The sequence below is a fragment of the Amphiura filiformis genome, chromosome 9 (genome assembly GCF_039555335.1).
Source record: "Amphiura filiformis chromosome 9, Afil_fr2py, whole genome shotgun sequence".
NCBI classification, from domain to species: Eukaryota; Metazoa; Echinodermata; class Ophiuroidea; order Amphilepidida; family Amphiuridae; genus Amphiura; species Amphiura filiformis.
Genome location: NC_092636.1, coordinates 69,698,992 through 69,723,462, shown reverse-complemented (window position 1 = coordinate 69,723,462; position 24,471 = coordinate 69,698,992). Strand labels below are relative to the sequence as shown.

The 24,471-nt window shown below is 36.8% G+C and overlaps 1 protein-coding gene across 1 annotated transcript in view; it reads right to left on the bottom strand.

Annotated features, from left to right (window-relative positions):
- Positions 1-486: 486 nt before the first annotated feature.
- Positions 487-24,471, bottom strand: part of LOC140160439 (uncharacterized) — a 36,581-nt gene continuing 12,596 nt past the window's right edge. The window contains exons 5-12 of the mRNA XM_072183675.1: positions 21,215-21,315; positions 8,001-8,162; positions 6,584-6,680; positions 4,991-5,628; positions 4,293-4,308; positions 3,617-3,834; positions 2,730-2,941; positions 487-1,248 (exon numbers count right to left, since the gene is read on the bottom strand). Coding sequence (XP_072039776.1) covers positions 1,053-1,248; positions 2,730-2,941; positions 3,617-3,834; positions 4,293-4,308; positions 4,991-5,628; positions 6,584-6,680; positions 8,001-8,162; positions 21,215-21,315 — 1,640 coding nt within the window. The 3' untranslated portion in view covers positions 487-1,052. The remainder of the gene's footprint in view (positions 1,249-2,729; positions 2,942-3,616; positions 3,835-4,292; positions 4,309-4,990; positions 5,629-6,583; positions 6,681-8,000; positions 8,163-21,214; positions 21,316-24,471) is intronic.

Here is a 24,471-nt window from a genome sequence, read left to right as displayed (position 1 = left end):
ACTCACCACACAGCAGCGTTAAGATGCTAAACTGACTGCAACGGGACAGCCTCCAACTTCACAGGAAAGCCTCCAGACTGACGATGATGCACAAGATTGTAAATGATCAGGTGGCCATAACAGCATTGACGTTCTTACAGCCAGCCCAACGCCCAACCCGTCTGCAGAATACAAAAGCCTTTAATAGACCACTCACCAAAAAGGACTGCTTTAATCAGTCCTTTTTTCCACGTACCATTGCTGAATGGAACTATATTCCTGAACACATAATCAACATAGCAAGCCCAGACACATTCAAGACTCAAGTTACAGCATATCTCAGAGAGACCTCGGCAAAAAAGAACTAGCAAACCCTCATGCGCACCCACTACCCTCTGTGGGTGACCTCATCCAGAGGAGTTGCAGAGTATTCCTTCAAAGTCAAAGACAAAAATTTAAAAAAAATTTAAAACTCTCGCATGGAGTGAACATCCATCTCACACCACTCTTCAAAATGAGTAACATTTCTGGATAAAATGACAAAATATACCCTTCTTGTCAATGTATGTATTTCGAAACATTATCAATGTACGTGTACAAACTTGTGTACCTTAAAACACTGCATCTATTTGACAAAATATCACATATGTCACAAATATCAGAGCAGTTTTTCAAAAACCTCAATGTACTTCAAAAATGAGCAAAACTTCCAACTCACTCGCAATAAATATCTAATGACAAAATATACGTGTCTTATCAATGCATGTATTTTAAATAAATATCAATGTATGTGCATCATTATCAATGTACCTTAAAACACCGAATCTATTTCACAAAAATATCATAGCATATCACAAATATCGGAGTAATTTTTCATAGACCTCTATTGTATCTAGACCATTTAAGGTTTGTATATTGGGATCCCAAAAATTTGGCATGTGCAAAGGGGGGGGGGGAGAATTTTTGGCAGGCTGAGAGGGGGCAGGGCAAGCGATATTTGGCAAACTGTTTGGAAATTTTTACCCCCGGGATCATAATTATTGCACAGCCCCTTATATGGTCATGTAATTTCTTTACTTTGGTTTGTACTTGTACTTCAATATGAAGTAGGCCAGAAGACGGAAAAAAGCAATAAAAGAAACTAATGCAACAATGCTGCCCCAAACTGGGACATCCAGGACCCCAAGGTGGTCCAGTGCTTCACTGCCATCTACACTGGTGGCGTTGCCAAGGAAACACTCATCATAGATGCTATTCTCTTCAAGACACCTGTGAGTATATGAACAAACAGACATGCATGTATGAGAGGTTAAATGCAATATTTTGGTGAATTGGCATTTTTGGGCAAAATTGCTTGATTTTTCCCACCCTGTAATTCACTTTGCCCCCTAATGCCCAACCCATCCCCGAAAAAAATTCCTGGCACTGCCACTTATTTTTCATCATATTAAATGTAGCTTGATTATAACAAATTAATTGTCATACTGTAAATCTTTTTTTGTGACCCAGAGGAAGGCAAATTATTTGATCCCAAAATCAATGTTGAGCTTTGAGACAAGCAATTAAATTAATATAGCCTAATTGGTAATAAAAGATATTAGGAAAATGGGTTTTCCAAAAATCAGAATGTATAACCTGAAATTAAGTCTTAGTACAAGGCTTGAATGTCACAGTATATGAACAACACCCTGTTTTTGGCCCTTATTTCCAAAAATTGGGATTACCCTATATTTCATTTGGCAAAACAAGATGAAAAAATTTTTAATACCAAAAATTTAGTTCTATTTTTTCTGGAATGGGGAGTATTGTACCAACCACTATCAGTCTTCTTACTTTAAGGAAAGAAAAAGAGTACTAGTACATCAACTTGACATGGGGAAACAATTCGTTAAAAACAGACTAGACTGTACACAGAGGGGGGGGGGACAAAAACAGCAAATGTAGGCATTAGAAGTAGGTAAAGTTCGATAGCTAAAAACTACCAGTTCCAAGGCCCACAGGAGTGTTAAACCTGTAGAAACAACATGAATCAATGGGATACAAGTGCACTAGAACAAGTGATGGAAATCACTGTGCACATACAAATAATCAATGTAGGCACAAAAACAGGCAAAGTTCGATGGCCAAAAATGGCTAATTCCAGAAACTTTAAACCTGTAGAAACAACATGAATCAATGGGAATACTAGTGCACTAGAACAAGTGATGGCCAAAAATGGCTAATTCCAGAGCCCACATACATTATGTGTATCATTCAAGTCAAAAACTGAAGGCAAGTTCAAATTGAACTCACTAGCAAACAAAACAGACATCTTTTCTGGAATATAGTAGCAACAACTATCAGTCTTCTTACCTATAGTTGCCAATGACCGGGGGTACTTAGTCATTCATTACATCTTCTCTGGTACAAATAACCTTACGGGAGACGTGCCGCTAATATGGGTACCATTTTCGGCCTTTTGGTATATCAATGACTCCTTTTTCTAAGCCAATTTTGGTAAATGAGTCCTTAGACTGATTCTGCCTCAGTCTAGCCAATTTTCCAACACATTTTGGGAAAATTTGTAAAAACTAAAACAATTTAGGTTACATTTGGTCGAACATTTGACTTTTGGTATATCAATGGGTCCAAATTTCTTGAAAAAGTGGTATATTTATGTGTCCACTTTCAAATTTTCAGTGGCACACCCCTACCAAATCAAACTTGAGTACCCCGCCCATGACCCAAGCTACCACTATCAGTCTTCTTACCTTAGTTGCCCACGCTGCATATTGAACTCTACCCTCAAATGAAGATTAAAGATATATAAGAAATGGCTGATATACTGCAACCACTCCAACCAGAATGGAATCGTCTCAATAAAGAAACCTCCCAGCATGAGAGCCAACAAAGCGTATACGTCAAGCAGAAACATGGCTATGCGAAAATCTGATGAGAAGGCACTTATGGCTAAGCCTACAGACTGCAAGAAAAAGATAATAAATATCTGTATAGTAATTTGCTCACTTATCAGGTTATCTGACCAAGTGCTATCATGTCTTCCATAGGGGGGGCTTTAGAGAAAAGTCTGCCTGGGCAGCAAGCAACTAAAGTCCAACAGGACATAAACCATGTTCTCTATCGCTTTCGTCTTTACATAAATGATAGAAACATATACAGTTGATCTATTACATAAGATACTTTAGTACATCATTATTGCATGTAATTGGCTAATAGTAAAGTATACTTTAACTGTAAAGTGTGCTGAGGCTTGTGGATCAATGTGTAGGCGTTGTGCATGTGCGTAGCGCACTATAAATCTCTGCGCCTTTTTTTTTTATTCTATGAATCACAGCTACCGCATAGCCTTAATTAGTCGCATCCCGGTGACTAATTATTAGCTGTTTGGTATTAAAATGTGCTTAAAAACACATTTATGCTATAACCTTTACTCTGTAAAATCTTATAAAGCAAATAAACCACCAGCATGCATCCCATGTGATGAGATGACGCAATTTATCGGTAATTCAGGAGATTTTTGGAATTATGCAAGGGGCCGGAAGATGAACACAAAATCTAGGAGAGTTGGCATCTCTACATTAATTCAAAAACTTGTGATAAGCTTTCAATTTTGCTCAAGATGAAATAATAAGCCTACCTGTCCAACCAAAGCATTGGCCATCAGAATCAGCCATTGTGCAAAGAATGCCCCAACAAAAGGATTGAGTCCCGCCATCCAATACCACACAGTGAAGTGTAGTGTAGGGAAGACTAGTAACAGTGGTAGTTCACTGGTCATCTTGGCCATGTAGTAAGCTGATAGGTGATATGTCCCTGCTGAACGTTCTTTATCAATCACGGTTCTCTCTCCTGGAACTAAGAATGGAATGGATAATGTTATACATGACAACAAAGGAAATCTGTGTCTAGTGTGGATGAATATAGGTGGATGTGTGCTTGTTTGCTCGATCAGTGCAGACACATGTGTACAATTTTCGTGCCCTATGAGTGCCATTTTCTGTTGGAAGCCTGGGGGATCCCCATCAGAATCAGCGGTCATTTTTGCAAGTAAAAGGGTATAAATCTCTTATTTCCTGGTATATATCTGATTAAGCCTTCCTACCTTTTGCCGTTCTTTTACATAAAAAGAGAATGGAATAAAAGGGTTTTTTTAATTCCTTTTCATAACCAGAGGGGGTACATAACATATTTAATTGATAAGCCATGAAAGCTAGAAATAATTATATAACTACAAATCAATATACAGATTTAGAACATATAAATACTCACATAATGTTATGGCAGAGAATGCAGGGTCAAATCCCAGTACACACATGATCCCATAAACAACTGAAAAGAAGAAAACAATTCATTCAAGTAAAATTGAGTTAGCTTGAAATTCCCCTGGACAAGGAATTAACTCACTGCTAATTGGTTGCGATGGTTATTTGTGGAATATTTAGGGTGTGCCCTCTTAAAGCAGCAAAGTCCCTGATTAGTTGAAGAGCATTACAATAATGTGTAAAAAAAAATTAAAAGAAAATGAGGGTATCCTCCTCAGCAAATGCTACAATTTGGCTTTAGCGCTGCACACACACAGGATTTTTATACCCCTGGCTTTATCCATGGGGGGTATATAATAGAGTTGATGGTGTGTGTACAGGGCCGGATTTACCATAGGGCCAGATGTGTAGAGTGCATCTTCCATTTTAGCCGAAAAAACACCATGTTTTGGGCCAAAATAGGGTACAAAAACTGCACAATTTTTATATAGCAAAATTCAGCATCAATTTGGCCTAAAATACTCTAAAATTGACATTTTTTCGTGCGGATGTCCTAGTAAAATCTCATGGTGCGTTTGGGGCCTCTAAATTTTGGCCTGGCCCAGGGCCCCCCATAAGGTAAATCCGGGCCTGTGTGTGTGTCTGTTTGTTTGAATATAACAAATACTTTCTGTATTCAATGCTATTATGTCACATTAAAAAACCTGATACAAATGTAGTAAAGGTTAAATTGATAAATGATTACTCACCAAACCACGGATATCATGGATTCTTTCTTCACTAAATGCAAGCTGGAAATACAATATCCCTATGATCACAGCCAAAAACCCATGTCTAATAAAGTCAATTTTGGTCAAGAACAACGACCGTGATTGTTTGAAGGCACGGATTGTTAGCACCTTATACTGGTCTAACCAGGTGGTCGGCCATCTTTTATCCAAGTCCATATCCTGCAACTTTGTCTCAGCCCGATTCCTAGAAGGAGAAGCGTTAGCTACACACACCTCACACCATGGTAGTTCGCCATTGGCATCAATATTTTTACCATGATTGCATGTACGTTTGGTTTTATCTGTTGATGATATTGTTACTGGTTCTTGTACATTCAAAACAATATCTGGCCCATTATTGATATCAGGAAGCTCCGTAACGACTCCACCATCAACCATGTCCAATTCAATGGATTCAGTATCTTCACCCTCTCTCTCTGATATAACAGGTTCTTTGCCTTCTGTATAATGACTAGCTGTGTGATGGATGATTTCCTCCAGTTGTTGAGAAGCCCGGCGAGATAATACTGCTCGCGGGCGATACGATTCCCATGCTCGCTTGTTGGCAGCATCATTGATAATAGCTAATTCTTCTTTGGAGCCTTTCACTTTATCCACTGAGAAAAAATACCAGTTGAAAAAAATATTTAAGAATCCAGACCTGACATAAATATATTTATGACAAAGTAAGGGCAGCTGACCAGTATTTTCTGCTTTGAGAATTTGTTTAAATCTTAAAATTGAATAAAGATTTTATAATAATTGCATCATCTAAATTAATCTGCAGATTTACTCCATGTTACAAGTGATGATGTTGCTGGCTGCTGTGGCTCTTATTTAATTTAGTTCAATATCCCATCTTAACTTTCTTCTTGATGTTTAAAAGCAAAAAATATGTTGCTTGTGCTCCAACAGGCAACTCTTATTTTGAGAATCAGGAAAAGGGGTTTTTTTTATGTACATAAGAATGTTGATCTTAATTATAGAAATTCTGGAAAAAGGCTTTTCAGAATTTTGACATTCTAAATTATTATTTATAACACAAAAAGTTTGTTGGAAATGGTTCAAAATGTGTATGAAGTGAAACTGTCATGAAATGTGTCAATTTACACCCATTTAGCCTTTTTTATCAAGTTAATTATGAAAGTTTTGGTTTTATTTATAGAATAAAAAAAAGAAAAAAACTCTGACCTGAAGAGGTTTTATAGACAAGTAAACAATTTTAAAAGCTCAAAAAGTTTAGAGAGCAGAAAATAGCTTAGGTTCTGTTCTATACAGATACTTTTTATTCAGCATGGAGTATTGGTATTACCAGAATGTAAAAGCCTGCATTTTGTTAACAAGTGAATGTCATTTGATCTACTGTGGCGGCGCCAGGAATTTGTTTCCGTGGGGGGGGCATTGAGTGGGCAAAATCAACAAATTTTGCGCAAAATTACCGCAAAACAGTGAATTTTTTGTAATTTTGGGTTTTTACTGGGGGGAAACAGGCCGGGCAAGAGTTCTGATTGGGGGGGGGCCATTTGCCCCCTCATACCCCCGTGGCATCGCCACTGTTGATCTATAACTTACATATGAAATCTGCTGCATTGTAATGTGGAATATAACAGCGTAAATTGATGCTTGAGAAGTAGCCCATTACTCCATGGGCTGAACCAAAATACACCATCTATACAAAGAAAATCATATATAAAATATCAAAGACAAGCTGAAAAAATCCTTGAAGGCAAGTGATTTGATTGACAGCCTCATTCCTCACTTTACCCCCATCAGCAAGCAGATTTTGGTATTAGGTGAAAGCTCAAATTTTGTGAAAAAAGCATGAAAAAAGCATGTTTTAACCCAAATGTCGCCTCATTATGGTATGATGGAATATTTTTGTTCACAGAAAATATTCATATGCCATTACTCAGATCAAAAAGTAAGGTTGCAGTCAATTTTCTTTTGAAGTTATGGCTACTTTTAGATTTGACATTTTTGGTAAAAATTGGAAAAAAGTCACAAAAAACACATTTTTTAACCAAAATATCTCAGTTCACGTCACTTTTCAGAAATGCCAGCCAAGTTAATCAGAAAGTTGAGACTCTTATGGTTAATTTTAACCCAGCTGGCACCTTTGTCCAAAAATGTTGCACGGGACCCATGTAGCCAAAAAAGTGGCCTCTCTACTATGCATGGTCACACACATTCTTTTTCTAAAATTGTTCAATTTTGGGCATATGTTAATACAGTCCTAGAGGGGGTTCTCTACAACTTTAATTTAGGTGGGATATGCGGCTGGGACTCAGAAAAATCTACCCAACTTTGAAAAACCCAAATTTGATGAAAAACAAATTCAAAATTATACCAATTTTGATGAGAGTCTTAACTAAATGGCTGAAAATGCAGCCCAAACATGCATCCCTATACCCTTATTTCAACTAAGAGCCCCCTCCTAGAATACAGCAGTGGCATGTCCAGGGGGTTGGGGCTTTCCCGTAGCATTACACACAGAATGATGTAAAGTTGTTGTTGTGTAATGTTGTTGTGTTTTTTATTAAACTAAATCTGACTTTTTTCAATTGTTCCATTTTAGTACTTTACACCCATGTATCATTTAACCATAGACTTTGGAGGGGTGTTAAATCATTCTTCCGTTCCATTCAAAATGTAACTATAATGTGTCGCGATGACTAATTTACCATTAGGCGACGAAAAAAGAAAACCCTGTTCTACGGGCCAGTCTGACCCAGATTTTGAACAGATTGGGGAAAAATTTTTCCTGCACAAATGAATACCGACCCAAATTTCGACAATTTCAAGAACAATTTAAAAAAATATATTTTTCCAAATTGCTAATATCTACAGATTTTGCTGATTTTTTGGGTCATTTCCAAAAAAAAAAAAAAGAAAGAAAAAAAAAGCCCGACCGACCTACTTGAAAGGTCCGTCCGCCCGTAGAACAGAGTTTACTTTTTTCATCGCCTTATTATCATCTATATAAACCTACCTCTCCTTCTGATAGCAGAATCAGGCGATCAAACTGGTAGAATATCTGACTGGATGGTTGGTGTATAGAAGTCACCACAGTCTTCTTGCTATGTGAAGCATACTTCTTTAAAACCCCAACTAAACTGCAAGCTGTTGTAGAGTCTAGTCCAGAAGTTGGTTCCTGTGATTATAGTACATACATTTTAAGTCACGGGTAACCAGTACGTATTTCAAAAAAGGGTTTTTAAATTTATGTGATGGGATTCCATTTTATATCAATATCTGTGCTGACTAACAGATCGATCTACGGTTACCATCCAATATACAGTCCGAGAAGGCATTGAGACAAATAGCATGCATGTGAAATGTTCCAAAGGTTAATTAATGAGTGAGATGAATAGTACATTAAAACTTATCATGCGTGTATGGGTGTGTATATTAATGGCCTTAACAATTTTACTCATGTTGCCAATATATGATGTATGAGGTAATAATAATAGTAAACTAGAGCGGTTCTCGGCTTTCGCGGTTCTCGGCATTCGCGGTTCTCGGTAGTGTGGGTTGGTCCGTATGTGACGTTTCTGTTCAGAACCTTGTGTGACCCTTCCCCCAGAAAAAAAATCATCCGCCACCACTGGTTATAACAAGGGCCTTGTAAATGCAACTGGTGAGACAGAGCCTCGAATGACGTTTGTGTTTTCAGTCTGATTTCAGTTCCCTAACAGGTACAAAGTTTACGCATTATCATTAGGCCTACCAAGTATTGTATGTCCTATAATCTCTTATGTATGACATGGATCTTTACCATGATTGTGCAAGCCAAAAAAATATCATTTCAATACCCCAAACATGCGTTAAAAAAGACCATGTTTTACACATGCAACCTCAAGTTTAGACATATCATTTAATTTTCCCTAAACCCTCATGCACGGGAAAAATCATGCGCCACCATTGGTTATGACAAGGGCCTTTTAGGGTGCACACCAGTAAATAACCCTCACTGACTTTCTGTACAGACAGGGGCCGGAAAACAACTCAGTTCTTCAAAACTTCCCTTTCTGCAAGCAGACGGTCAGATGACGACATCCATTGTAAAAATTAATATATGGATTTCAGGATTTTTTTTCCAGAAATATTGTAAAAAGTTCAACCTATAACCCATACAGCTAACACCACCTCACAAACAGCTTGGTGTTTCTGAAATGTAACACATTTTGAAAGTCGTCATAAAAAGTCGGATCCTGCTAAATTTACACAGACAATCTAATTTACAGGCCTAAATGATGATTAATATGAATCAGGGCCTAATAGTTGCCTTTTAAGCCTTTTCTAATGTAAACACAGCCAAATTAAAAAGTCTCCACTAGTTCCATCCCCATTTAATCAGAGCCTGATGAGTTTATGGCAAAATAATTCATATAATAATTTTCTATACACTTTTCTTGAAGGTTGATACCAAATTTGATATCAAAAGTTAAATCATCGTAAGCATAGAAACCTTTGTTTGGAAATTCGTGCAATTTTAAAAATGACATAGGGAATTGTATCACGTAGCGGAGCGAGCGTGAGTGCCAAGAATTACGTCGCCTGAATAGGCCGGCAGGTTAAAGGTTTGCCCATGCATGTCAAAATGCAAATCAAATACCCGCTCTTTCAATTGTGCGAGGCAAGTGTACAATGATTCCTGTACGGGCATGCTTCAGGCCACATAATAAGCTGATACCATGCATTGATTTTTGCGTGTTCAATTCGTAATTTGTCATTTTTAAAATTGCACGAATTTCCAAACAACGGCTCCTATGCTCACGATTATTAAACTTTTGATATCAAATTTGGTATCAACCTTGAAGGAAAGTGTATAGAAAATTATTATATAACTTATTTTGCCATAAACTCATCAGACTCTGATTAAATGGGGATGGAACTACTGGAGACTTTTTAATTTGGCTGTGTTTATTACATTAAGTCATATTGCACATTTCCTCGTTTCAAATACTGTTTTTTTCCCTTCCAGGGTGTAGCTAGACTTCTCCGTACTCCACTTGCCAATTGTGCTTCTGGCTATTGCATTTAAGCTTAAAACTCTGATTATTATTTGTGCACAATTGATAGATTTTCACATCTAATCTTTTCAGTCACCGTACGCCCTCTGTTTGTTAGCTTCCCAAGTGGACTACTGACTTTGGATTGCAGATAACTTTTTAACACGGGATTCTATGGAGAGTTAGGCCAATTTCTGGCCTAACTAAAATTGGTCATGATGTAATGCATCTTTAAATGAATCTGGCTTGTGATTGGTCCCCAGATATCGTTATTGATTGAACAAATTCATCAGGACCGGTAGAGTAAACTAGTAAACCAGAGTTCGTAGTATCTGATCCAAGAAAATGCACTTACTGTGTACGTTTTGTGATGTGCCCTGAATAATTTAATTTGATTATTTATCTTTGTTTACAAAGTTACATGAGTGATGACATTTGGGGAATTCCCTCTCAAATTGAGCAAAACAAGTTGAATCATATCTAATTTGGAATATTTGAAAACCCCCTGAGATTGTAAAAAGTAAAGATGATGTCACGGGATTCCCCCAAAGGAAGTGATGTCAGGGGATTCCCCTCAGGAAGTGATGTAATGAGAAAGGTTAATGCATGCTATAATTAAGGCTTGGGAATTTCCACATTTGGCTATTAATATTTGGGATTTCCCCTTGCTTGATATATAAGAAAATGTAAACACAATTATTGTCACAGTTGATAGTGTTGATCTGGGCTATGCTTACAGTCCAATTCCTTGAAGGAAAGGAAATTACAAACCAGAAATATTTTATGTAGTCAAAGTGCTACTATTTACCAGTGTTGTCGGAGAAGATCTAGAATACGTCAAAAGCGTTATTCTTCCAAGAAAGGAAATATATTCTTCTGTCGACTTGCTGAAGTCTGGTATTTTGATTCAACGCAACTGTCAAAATAAGTGGGGACAACTGCATCGCAGTCCTGCTTCCTGAAGATATTGTGTGAAAGGTGGAAATAGCACCAAGTTTGGAGAAAGCAGTGCAAGGAGTTTAATATTGGAGAGCGGCGCAAGGAGTAAAGTGATTTGGAGAACTGCGCAAAGAGTTACGAATGTGTTTGGAGAACAGCGCTTAAGGAGTTTAGTACTTGGGAGAAAGTAACACCATTTTAGTATGAGGATTTTATACATAAGGATTTATCAATGCAAGTGTTCAAAGGACTTCGCTGATTTTCATGAGGACAAGTGAATAAGGATATATTACATCAGTCGTCCAGAACATTGCAAGAACTTTATGATCGCCAAGAAGAAGAATGCTGGCTAAGTACAAAATAGATAAATAGTGATTATATTTGATTATTGTGTATGTGCATTTGTTGTCATATATTGTACCAATAATAACGTGCTTTCAATTAAAGACTTAGATTTTGTTAGCATAATCAAACAGTGTATTTGTGTTGTGCATTCGTGTGAGTTCGGGTAAAAGGTGATTTTGGCCTTGAGTCAAATCACGACTCAGTAACAAAATTGGGGGCTTGTCGTCCGGGAAATACACTGTAAAAAGGTTGACATTAATATACTGAGTCTTGAAAGTGAAAGTACAGTATGGCAGAGTTCAAAGCAGAAGAGTTTCTTGAAACTATAAATTGGGAGAAGTTTGAGGAGTTGAAGAAGCCTGCTTTATTAGCATTTGCCAAACATTATGACTTGAAAGTAACACAAGCTACAAGAAAGCAAATAATCAAAAATGCCTTTGATTGATGTTTTGGTCGGGGAGGACATTTTGATGAATCCTATTTGGAAGAGAAACTTGAAGTAGAAATTGGTGGGGACTCAGCATTTAAGTTGAAAGAGTTGGAAATTCAATTAGAATTCAGGAAAATGGAAATGGACCAAAAGAAAATGGAAATGGACCAAAAGAAAATAGAAATGGACCAAAAAGAAAAACTGGAAATGATCAAGTTAGAGAATGAAAATAAAGAAAAACAAGAACGGCTAGACATTGAAAAACAAAAACTAGCAATGGAAGAAAAAAGCACGCTTAAGAAAAGATGGCGCTTGAGCACCACAAATTAGAAACAGAAGAAAAGGAAAAGGTAGCAAAATTGGAACTTGAAAAACAAAAGTTGGAAATGGAAGAAAATTTGAAACAAAAAGAAATTGAAGAAAAGTACAAGTTTGAACAAGAGAAGTTGGCAAAGCTAGGTGACAAATACTCATCAAGGTTCTCCTCAAAGTCAGGGTTTGATGTTACAAAGTATGTAAAGCTTGTGCCTAAATTCAAAGAGAAAGATGTTGTGAGTATTTCCAACATTTTGAAAAGGTAGCTACAAATTTGAAATGGCCTCCAGAGCATTGGACCCTACTGTTACAAAGTAGTTTTGTGGGTAAGGTCATGTATTCTATCTCAGCGCTACCACTAGAGAAGTGTAATGATTATGAAGAAGTCAAACAGGCAGTCCTTAAGGCCTATGAACTGGTGCCTGAAGCATACAGACAAAAGTTCAGAGATTCAAGAAAGCAAGCAGATCAAACCCATGTAGAATTTGCTAGAGTAAAAGAACACATGTTTGACAGGTGGCTTGGTTCAAAAGAAGTCAAAGATGATTTCGGCCAATTTAAGCAATTGGTTCTTATAGAAGAGTTCAAAAAATGTGTCCACGCTGACATAAAACCCACTTGGATGAAAGCGTTAGCAAAATTAAGACGCTAAGTGACGCGGCGACAATGGCAGACGACTATGGCTTAACTCACAAATTGAATGCGAGTAGTCATAACAGAAGTTATTCAAACAGGTTCAGCCATAACCAACCTAGAGCAAATCAGGGTGGTACACAAGAAGGGAGATCTCAGTCTAATCACAGATCCTGGTCTAATTCACAGCATAGACCTATGATTCTGGAAGGAACTTTGCCCTTTAATGAGGATAGTTCAGCTGGTAATGCTTTGATCCAGGGTATTGGGATGGAAATACTTAATGTACCTCTCCATAAAGTTAACTTGACATCTGACTTAGTTTCTGGTCCTGTGACCATAGGAGTTAGACATGAATTGCCAGTCAAGGGAGTGTCCATGTTGCTAGGAAATGATCTGGCAGGGGGAAGGTTTTCCTGACCCAATAGTTACAGATAAGCCCTGTTTACAGGATGACAATAGTGAGGAAAAGGAGATATTTCCTGCATGTGCAGTGACACGGGCAATGAGTAAGAAGGCCTCATTAGAAACAATTGAGGACAACCAAATTGATGACTTAGGCTACAATTTGGAAGACACATTTGTGTCAAAGTTGAATGAGAAAGAAGATAAACTTCCTTCTCCTGGGGATAAAAGTACCCCTCAAAATGACACAGCCTCTGAGCATGAACAAATTGGGGAAACCATAAAAGACCCATTAAGTCATGACAAGCTGATTCTGGAGCAACAAAATGACCCAGAACTCAAAGAGATCAATCAAAGGGCATTGACCCTAGAAGAAGCAGAACAAAATTCTGTCTGTTTTTACAAACAAGATGATGTGCTAATGAGAAAATGGCGCCCACCTGATGTACCTGCCGATGAAGAGTGGAAGGTAGTGCATCAAATTGTGGTGCCAAAAGTATACCACACTGAAGTTATTAACATAGCACATGATAGTCCCATGGCAGGGCATTTGGGTGTTAAGAAAACTCATGAAAGAATTCTGAGACATTTCTGGTGGCCCACTCTCAGAAAAGATGTTTCTGAATATTGCAAAACATGTCTCATATGCCAAGTAGTAGGGAAGCCAAATCAGAAAATACCTCCTGCTCCATTGAAGCCAATTCCAGCTTTTGATGAACCATTTAGTAGGGTTATTATTGATTGTGTAGGTCCCCTACCAAAGACTAAGTCAGGTAATCAGTACCTTCTGACAATTATGTGCGCGTCAACACGCTTTCCTGAAGCCATACCATTGAGAAATATTAAAGCAGTGACCATAGTGAAAGCTTTAACCAAGTTCTTCACATTTGTGGGGCTCCCCAAGTCCATACAGTCAGACCAGGGATCAAACTTTACTTCTGGAGTATTTCAGCAGGTCATGTATCAATTAGGTATAGAACAGTATACCTCAAGTGCATACCATCCAGAATCACAAGGTGCACTAGAAAGGTTCCACCAAACATTGAAAAACATGATCAGGACATATTGTTTGGAATTTCAGAGGACTGGGATGAGGGAGTACACTTGTTGTTGTTTGCTGCTAGGGAAGCAGTTCAGTACACTGTAGGATTTAGTCCTTTTGAGTTAGTGTTTGGACACACAGTCGCGGGCCCTTAAAGTTGTTGAAAGAAAAGTGGCTCAATGAGAAATCAGATATCAATTTATTGGATTATGTCTCCAATTTTAAGCATAGGCTTAACAGAGCAACTGATATCGCCAAAGAAAACTTGAAACAGGGTCAGGCCAAAATGAAACAATGGTATGATCAACATGCCAAAGAGAGAGTGTTCAAAACAGGTGACAAAGTTCTAGTACTGTTTCCAATTCCAGGACACCCATTACAAGCCAGATATCATGGCCCATGTGAGGTAGAGTCAAAAGTGGGTGAAGTAGATTATATTATCAAGACTCCTGGTAGACGCAAGAGCAGGCAGTTATGCCACATAAATATGCTCAAAGAGTATGTTGAAAGAAGTGACAGTGGCATTCCAAAACCTGTGTGTACAGTAAAACATGCTAATGTAGACAAACATGCCGATGTAGACAAAATCGCCAATGTAGACAAGAGTAAAGATGACAATTCTGATGTCACACTTGACAAGGATAAAGAGCTGGAGCACAAAGAGTATAATGTAAAATTGAACAATTCTGATGTGCTCATTAATTTGGACTCAAAGTTAGGTCATCTTTCTCAAGATCAACAAAGTCAAATTGCAAATTTGATTCACAAATTTGACAATATATTTCCTGATCGCCAAGTAGAACAAATGCTGCATTTCATGATGTAGATGTTGGTGATACAAAACCAATCAAGCAGCATCCTTACAGAGTCAATCCATTGAAAATGGAACATCTCAAAAATGAGATCAATTACATGCTAGACAATGATATCATAGAACCAAGTAGTAGTGAATGGAGTTCACCATGCATTCTTGTTCCCAAGCCTGATGGTTCATACCGATTGGTCGCATGAACATGAGAGCTGCAAATGTTCATTCAAAGACAGACTCATACCCAATTCCAAGAATTGATGATTGCATTGACAAAATTGGGAATGCAAAATTTGTTAGCAAATTTGATCTTTTGAAAGGGTACTGGCAGGTTCCACTCACAGACCGTGCCAAAGAGATTTCTGCCTTTTGTACTCCATTTGGTCTTTACCAATACAAAGTTATGCCATTTGGGTTGAAAAACGCACCTGCAACATTTCAGAGAATGGTAAATCAAATTGTGGCAGACATAGAGGGATGTGAAGCGTATGTAGATGATTTGATTGTTTACAGTCAAACTTGGGAACAACACATATGGAACAACTCCATCAATTGTTTAAGAAGCTGTCTGAAGTACAGTTAACAGTCAATCTGGTAAAAAGTGAGTTTTGCCATGCCACAGTCACATACTTGGGATATGTTGTAGGTCAAGGTCAGGTGAAACCTATCAAAGCCAAAGTTGAAGCAATTGAGCAATACCCCACACCTGTAAACAAGAAGGCACTCATGAGATTTCTAGGAATGGTTGGCTATTATAGAAAGTTCTGTCCAAACTTTTCAGAAATAGCAAGTCCTTTGACTGATTTGTTGAAGAAAGATGCAAAATTCATTTGGTCAGAACAGTGTGAAAATGCTTTTCACAAAGTCAAATCAATACTCATGAGTTCACCAGTACTTACTGCACCTGATTTTCAGAAGCAGTTCAAGTTGACTGTTGATGCCAGTGACATAGGCTGTGGAGGTGTTGTGATGCAAGAGGGTGAAGATCAAATAGATCACCCCATATGTTACTTTTCAAGGAAATTCAACAAGCACCAGAGAAATTACTCCACAATTGAGAAGGAGTGTCTAGCATTGCTATTAGCATTGCTACATTTTGATGTGTATTTGGGTACCACAGTATACCCTGTGCTTGTTTTCACAGATCACAATCCCTCACCTTCATCAACAGGATGAAGAACAAAACCAAAGACTGGTGAGGTGGAGTTTGACCTTGCAAGAGTACAATCTGGACATCAAACATATTAAGGAAAAGACAATGTAATGGCTGATGCCTTGTCCAGAATTGCATAAAACTGATGAACAAAAATTCCTTTAAAAGGAACTTGTGTGACAAGTAGTCACTGTGTATGTTGAGTTAAGCACTCAAAGTTAATATTATTTTGAAGATGATGTAAAAAAAAGAAAACATTTAAGAAAGTTTTCATTACATTCGAACTTTCTTCTTTTAAGGGGGAGGGTGTGATGTGCCCTGAATAATTTAATTTGATTATTTATCTTTGTTTACAAAGTTACATGAGTGATGACATTTTGGGGGAATTCCCCTCTCAAATTGAGCAAAACAAGTTGAATCATATCTAATTTGGAATATTTGAAAACCCCCTGAGATTGTAAAAAGTAAAGATGATGTCACAGGATTCCCCCAAAGGAAGTGATGTCAGGGATTCCCCTCAGGAAGTGATGTAATGAGAAAGGTTAATGCATGCTATAATTAAGGCTTGGGAATTTCCACATTTGGCTATTAATATTTGGGATTTCCCCTTGCTTGATATATAAGAAAATGTAAACACAATTATTGTCACAGTTGATAGTGTTGATCTGGGCTATGCTTACAGTCCAATTCCTTGAAGGAAAGGAAATTACAAACCAGAAATATTTTATGTAGTCAAAGTGCTACTATTTACCAGTGTTGTCGGAGAAGATCTAGAATACGTCAAAGAGCGTTATTCTTCCAAGAAAGGAAATATATTCTTCTGTCGACTTGCTGAAGTCTGGTATTTTGATTCAACGCAACTGTCAAAATAAGTGGGGACAACTGCATCGCATGAGTCCTGCTTCCTGAAGATATTGTGTGAAAGGTGGAAATAGCACCAAGTTTGGAGAAAGCAGTGCAAGGAGTTTAATATTGGAGAACGGCGCAAGGAGTAAAGTGATTTGGAGAACTGCGCAAAGAGTTACGAATGTGTTTGGAGAACGACGCTTAAGGAGTTTAGTACTTGGGAGAAAGTAACACCATTTTCGTATGAGGATTTTATACATAAGGATTTATCAATGCAAGTGTTCAAAGGACTTCGCTGATTTTCGCAGGACAAGTGAATAAGGATATATTACATCAGTCGTCCAGAACATTGCAAGAACTTTATGATCGCCAAGAAGAAGAATGCTGGCTAAGTACAAAATAGATAAATAGTGATTATATTTGATTATTGTGTATGTGCATTTGTTGTCATATATTGTACCAATAATAACGTGCTTTCAATTAAAGACTTAGATTTTGTTAGCATAATCAAACAGTGTATTTGTGTTGTGCATTCGTGTGAGTTCGGGTAAAAGGTGATTTTGGCCTTGAGTCAAGTACGACTCGTAACAGTTTCAACAACCACTGTTGTCTTTGTCAACACTTGATGAGGAGTGACTGCAATCTACTGACAACCAACGCTAGAGGGATATGTAAAATCAGGCGGTTTTTGGCGATTTTAGCCATTAAGCCCCCCCACCGCATAAATCTGAAAGCCCTCTGAGCCCCCCTCCTGGAGACGCTATTGCAAAATCAATGGAGAGAAACTATACTACCTTGTTTCTTAATAAAATGTAACGGGTACATCAGGCAACTATGAGAGCCAAAAAGGCCTCAAATTGAGCAAAGAAAGACATTAATTTTCACGTGCATTTCAACCAAGGCGCTTCATTAGTGGTGTTAGCCCTTAATGTCATATTATCATGACCGTTTATTTTGTTTTATGTTAAGGGCTGGGGTATGAAGCGTTTGGACAGTATTTATTGTGGGACATTAGAGCACATCAGACATATCAATTGCATTCTGAATACTAAGAATGTCCTGATATCAAATAATTTTGATTTTTGAAATTCGCAATGTAATACACATTTTATGACAAATCATTAAAATTGATATTTTTGATATATAACAGTCCTCAGTAAATTTTATAAATTTAATGATACATTCTTTAAGTATATGTAGCTGGGAGGAAAGGCCGACGATCAATTGAAAATTTTGACCTTTCGTATTGAAGATATGGATTTCCCCCCAAAAAAATAGGTCTTTTGGGAAATAAAATCCATATCGTCAATATGAAAGGTCAAAATTTTCAATTGATCGTCGGCTTTTCCTCCCAGCTACATACACTTTAAGAATATGTCATTAGATTTATAAAATTTACTTCGAGGACTGTTATATATCAAAAATTTGAAAAATATCAAATTTTAATAATTTGTCATAAAATTTGCATTATATCGTGAATTTCAAAAAATGAAAATTATTTGATATGAGAAAGACATTCTTCAGTATTCAGAATGCAATCGATATGTCTGATGTGCTCTCATTTCCCACAAAAATACTATCGAAAGCGCTCAAAACGCTCATTCCAGATCCCTTAAGTATATGTCATATTACATGTTTCACATTTATACGATTTTAAATAATTCTTTATCATGTTTATAGGACATGCTCTGTTATATTTTTATATCCTCTTTTCATTCTTGAAAAGATAGATCATGCTTTTTATTTCACCCATTGGGTATTTCTTTATTAATTTGTGTTTATATGGCGATTTCAAGTGGGATAATAACTCCTGGATGCGTAAGCATAATGTTGATAGATTTAAATATCATTATAAATAGGCACTTAATAATAATGATATTGAAAAAAATTGATAAATAGATAAATTAATAGATAAATAAATAAAAGATATATAAGCCTAGATAAATAATAAATAAATGATAAACTAGGAGTAAATTGCAAACATTAAATATCTTAGAGCAAATGAGCATTTAATAAGTTTTTGCGACAAATATTTTGCCCTTCTTGTACGTTTTATCATTATTTTATCTTTTACTAATTTTTTTGGGACATGCTCGCTTATTTATTTTTTATGTGTTCCTCTTATCATTTGTGAAGTATTTCTTTATTTTTGTTTTAGTACAAGTGATCACTGAGTATGTTTAACTGTGGAAATATCGGTAGATAAGGTGTTTTTTATTTCACCCTTGAGTATTATTTATAAGTGTATCAACATACATTTCACATGTCATGATTTTTCATTGTTTTATTTTAAAGCAATTCTTTATTGGGGTGCATGCTCTCATATATTAGGTGGTTTTTTTTTCATGTTCCTCTTGTCATTCTTGATAGATGGCTGTTTATTTATGTCGCGTGTTAAGTATTTTTTAATTTTTGGTGAAGTGTATAATTATCATCACATGCTGTACGCTGTTTATTTATTTCGCCCTCATTTTCTTTACTTTTGTTTTTAGATCTTTAGTTCTTTATTTTTGTTTCTGTGAATATCATCCGAAAAGTAGGCCTTCTGCACATTATGATTTTTCCTTGCTTTATTTAACTCTTTACTGGGGTGCATGCTCTCTGCTGGTTTTTTCATGTTCCTCTTATCATTATTGACAAGATAGCACCTGCTGTCGCTGTTTATTTATTTAGCCCTAAATTATTTCTTTACTTTTGTTTTTAGATTTTGAAGTTGATATCATGATATCACACCCTATGTTTTATACCAACCGCATTGTCTGGTTAAAGACAGTTCTTGTTTTAAATCCTGAATACAATGTCAACATTCAGTTCGTTCACCTCACAATGCGGTGCGATGTTATATAACTGTATATAGACAAATCTAAATTCACGCATTCCTACACCTGACTAGCAGCCTTTAGTTGGGTAGCCGTCGGCTACAATGCACTCAAAATGTGAAATGATTCGCCTTGGCGGAAATTTTAAACTGCATTCCATCACCCGTTTTACACCTTCATGAAAACACAGGCAGACAAAAGAATAACACAATACAGTTCCTTGACAAAACACACAGCATGGTCTATTCGCTGTTGAAGTGACATAATAATCGGATTAACTACACGCGGTATCTATGCATTGATGTACTTGCGAACAAAAGGACTATATGTATGAATAGATGCGACGGGATTACCTGCGGAATTACCTCCATTATATATATTATTAGCTATTATTCTATTAACCCTCCTCGTCCTTGCATCTTCTCTAGGTGTTAGGCGGCTTTTATTTGCACAATCGGACGCTCAAAGCATCAGGTTGGTGCTAGCGGCTACCCAAAGATGTCCGACCAAATCCTGACCATGACTTGGCTACTTGGATTCGTCTATATTGCAGGGTTGCCAAACCCGCGATGTAATAGGCCTAGGTCAATAGGATGAGTTTTGAAGATTTTCCTCGCGACAATTTCCTGTCCTATAGACACCAATTGATGGTTAAGAAAAATATTGCATGACTTCTCAACATTGGCTTACGCGACTTCTGGTAGTTTTTATCTCATAGAAACCAACGGTTGATAAAAAAAATATTAGGCGACTTTTCAATGATTTGACCCAGCGGTTTGCCCTCATTTGTTTGGCAACCGTGGTCTGTGTTAAGTGAATATATTTCGGTAAGAAAATAATTATCATAGACCATGTAGACAGAATGGACAATAGTCATAGGCGCTCTCCTCCATTTTGAGAAATATACTTTTACACACACACTACATTTATAATTAAAATGATCAGCCTTAAAGTTTTACCTTTTAGTGGGTTAAGCCAAACCTAAGTGGATGAAATATAAATCAACACTTCTGGCACTGATTGGTTTCCGTAGTTGTTATATGGAATACTGAGCTGTCTGTAGCTACAAAATTGTCTGCAAATCGGCTTTTGCCGGGCCTCTCTTTTCGGCGTTTTCTCATTAAATTAGGGTCCCGTTCAAATAAAAAATAAACTGGTGTCTAGATGTAATCACAGTTAACACACCAGGAAAATTATAGAATATACAACAACCTAGTTACACCTGTAGACTGCGAACAAACATGCACCTGGCCAGACCTGGCCGTAAAACAAAGTGTTCTCCCTACGGATACCCTTAAGGGTCACACAATGAAATGCAATCATAGTACATAGAATCATCTTTCATGTTGTATGCACATCTCAAAGGACTGTTGTATTATTGAACCATGAACTTGACACCAGAAGCTACTTCCTCTCTTTATAACCTCACTTGACTATTAGCATATTTTACACTTACATCCAACAAGAGAATGGCAGGATCATTGAGGAGCTCACTTCCGATATTGGCACGCTTCTTCTCACCCCCAGATAAACCTTTGTCCATGGAGTTACCAATTTCTGAAATCATAATAATCAATATCAGTTGTAAATGATATATAGACAGCGATGGATTGCCATTGTGATTGTGGGAAAGAAGAAGAATCTGATAAGCCCTTCTCTTTATAACAACCCTTTTAAAAATATCAGGTGAAATTTTAAAATGGATTACACTTTCAGCTAACAGAGGCTGTTAGCCTTTCGCCATCTTGTGGGTAATAAATCAATACTCATATATCTGTATGCTCATCTCTAGGTTATCACATGATTTAATTTTTACTTCAGAAGGTAATTATATTGATTTAGGCACAAGATGGCTGAACATGATGTCACACTGATATCCATATGATATTACTGCAATAAATTCATTTTATCTTGCAAAGACAAAGGGATCGTTTAGAACGTTCCAATGAGTCCAATAGGACCCAACTTACCCTAGAGTGAACATGATAATGCGATCGATATTCTTACACATAAAAATACAGCCAATTCAGAAAGAAAATATGTTTATCATATATGACATACTATACATAATTACTTTTTGTTGGATGCTGAACTTTTTTTCACTGATGAAAGTCAATGCATTTTTAAATAATACATACTTCATAATGTGGCATTGACAATCTACTTCTACTTGCTTTAAAGATAACACAAGTATGGACACAGACGATTGGATGAAGACGATTTCATTTAATATAACTATTATATTATTACCGCTTTGCAAGAACATTAATAAATATTGTAAAAAACATTAATACGTACATAGGGATACCAGCACGATAAAGTTAATCTCTTCTATTTTTTAGGGGCCTAGCAGGATCTTTATCAAAGGCAGAGCAGAGTGGAGAATGCAGAGTGGAGTGGAGGATGCAGAGTGCAGGATCTTTATCAAAGGCAGAGCTAGGATCGAAAGCTCAGGCCCCTAAAACGTTGAAATTTTACTTAATACGCTATTTTTGTGGATAAGCCGTTTACAACAGCTCACTTTTCAACTCTTATATCAATCATTAACCTTCATTTCACATGTATGCATGCATCTCAGACTAGGCCTATATTTATATTGGATATTAATTTTAATTGTGAAACCTTAGAATGATCTGTTGGTCAGCATAGATATTGAATAAAATTTAATCCCATCACATTAATTCAAAGCTACCATTTTTTTAAATACTTGTTACCCGCAACTTAAAATGTATATGGCCAAAGGTAAGAAATCACATAATCTTTCTGAGGTTCCAGACGTGCCAGTGTAGGGGGCTATCATTTTCGTCGGAAGCGGGGATCCCAATTATGTCAGTGACTGGAGTCAATATGACCCCCCTATTGCGGGCTAAATTTTTTACAACTCCCCCCTATCTATATCTTGGGATGATTTTTATGACACCCAACCCCAACCCCCATTTTGCCTACACAGACTCAAGACAAATTATTCATTGCCGGAACAAAGGTGCGGAGCGCACCAAAACTTAATAGCGAAGAAAGTGACCTGCAGAGTGCATTCAAATTTCAATCGTAAGTGTAAAGAAGGCGTGCTCTGGGACCCCCCCCCCCCACTTTCCAAAGAAAATGATAGTCCCCTTAGAGAATAAGAGATCTGCATAATTTAATCGGACTTCTTCATGTCATGTTCAAAAACCACATAAGGTTTTTACATTTTAAAAAGTGTCAAGTAAAGTGGTTCATAATGACATCATACTAATATACATACATATTTTATTTATTTCCATCATATCAAAATACATGCAAGCAAGTTTAACAAAATGGCAAAATAGAATTTAAAAAAAGATGGCCGAGATGTAACAAAAGGCAAAAGCCTGAATTGAGCGTTACACCACCTTAAAAGAAATATTATAGGTTAATAAATATAATACTAGAATTACAGAAATTAAGAATTACACTCAAATACAGATACATACATTTACACACACACACACACAAACAGATGTCTCAAGCAACAAAAGCAAGGTAATGTAGGAAAATAACTCACAAAAATAAATCATTTGATCAATAAGTCAGAATTACGGATGTGATAAGAATCTAAATCTAATCTAATTGCTGCCACTGTTTTGTCATCACATCATGATAACAGGCTCTTCATTATATCTTTAAATCTTCTGAAATTCATTTGAGATGTACTTCTGTTAATCCTAAACATAGTCCTAATCCTAACCCCAGAACCTAGCCCTAATCTTTATCAAAGCCTTGCCCATCATTGTAAAGTATTGCCTTTATTTGCCTGGACATTGTCCACTGTATCCACTATGTCCTCTCCCTCACATCTTTCGAAGCCCATTTGTGACATGATCAAGGGGGATGAGTCACATGTCGACCCTGGTCCAAAATGGGTTTTACATACATTTCTAAAGAGGACATTTAGAGCTTTCAGAAACTGAAAACCCCATGTTGATACGACTTTTCGTTAAGAAAGTTATGTCAATTTATCAATCGCTGAAAACAATATAAAACAAAAGAACATGAACACTTTCTGTGCCAATATCTCAAAATCAATATTAGCGACATGCGACTCATTTCCCTTGATTGTGTCACATTTGTCCTTGTGTCCAGACATGTCCTAACAAAAAGAAGGATCTTTGATCTTTTTGACCGTGCATCGATGAAAATTGTTGACTACGATTTACAAAATAAATTAAAATGCTTGATTTCTTGTATGTTAAAAACATAACTTAGGGTACTTTTGTTTTATTTTGAATAAATATTTGTGGTCTTTTTGAAGGGTAATGAAAACTTGTAACTCTCCTTTTTGTTAAAAATAACACCAAAATTCAAGTAAGGTATGTTACTAGTTCATTGTGTTCATACATTTCCTTCTGCAATTATGTCTAACAATATTTATATCCCTTGTCCTCATCCTCTGACCCCAATCCTTCTAACATAATCCTTATCCTAATCTTAATCTAATCTAAAATTTAATATCCAATATGTCCTCAACCTTCTGATATATGTTATTCCTGACTCTAACTACAGTGCAAATTTCAATTGAATAAACACAGCCTGACATAGCGTGACAATTTTTGCGTACCTTGCTAGATGTACGCCAGTGTGTGCGACTGTGCATGAGCAGAAGTGAGTCCAACCATGACAATGCACTCATGATTGGTTAGTATTATCCAAATTCAATTGGGATTCCTACTGTAATCCTTCTGTTAAACCTCAACA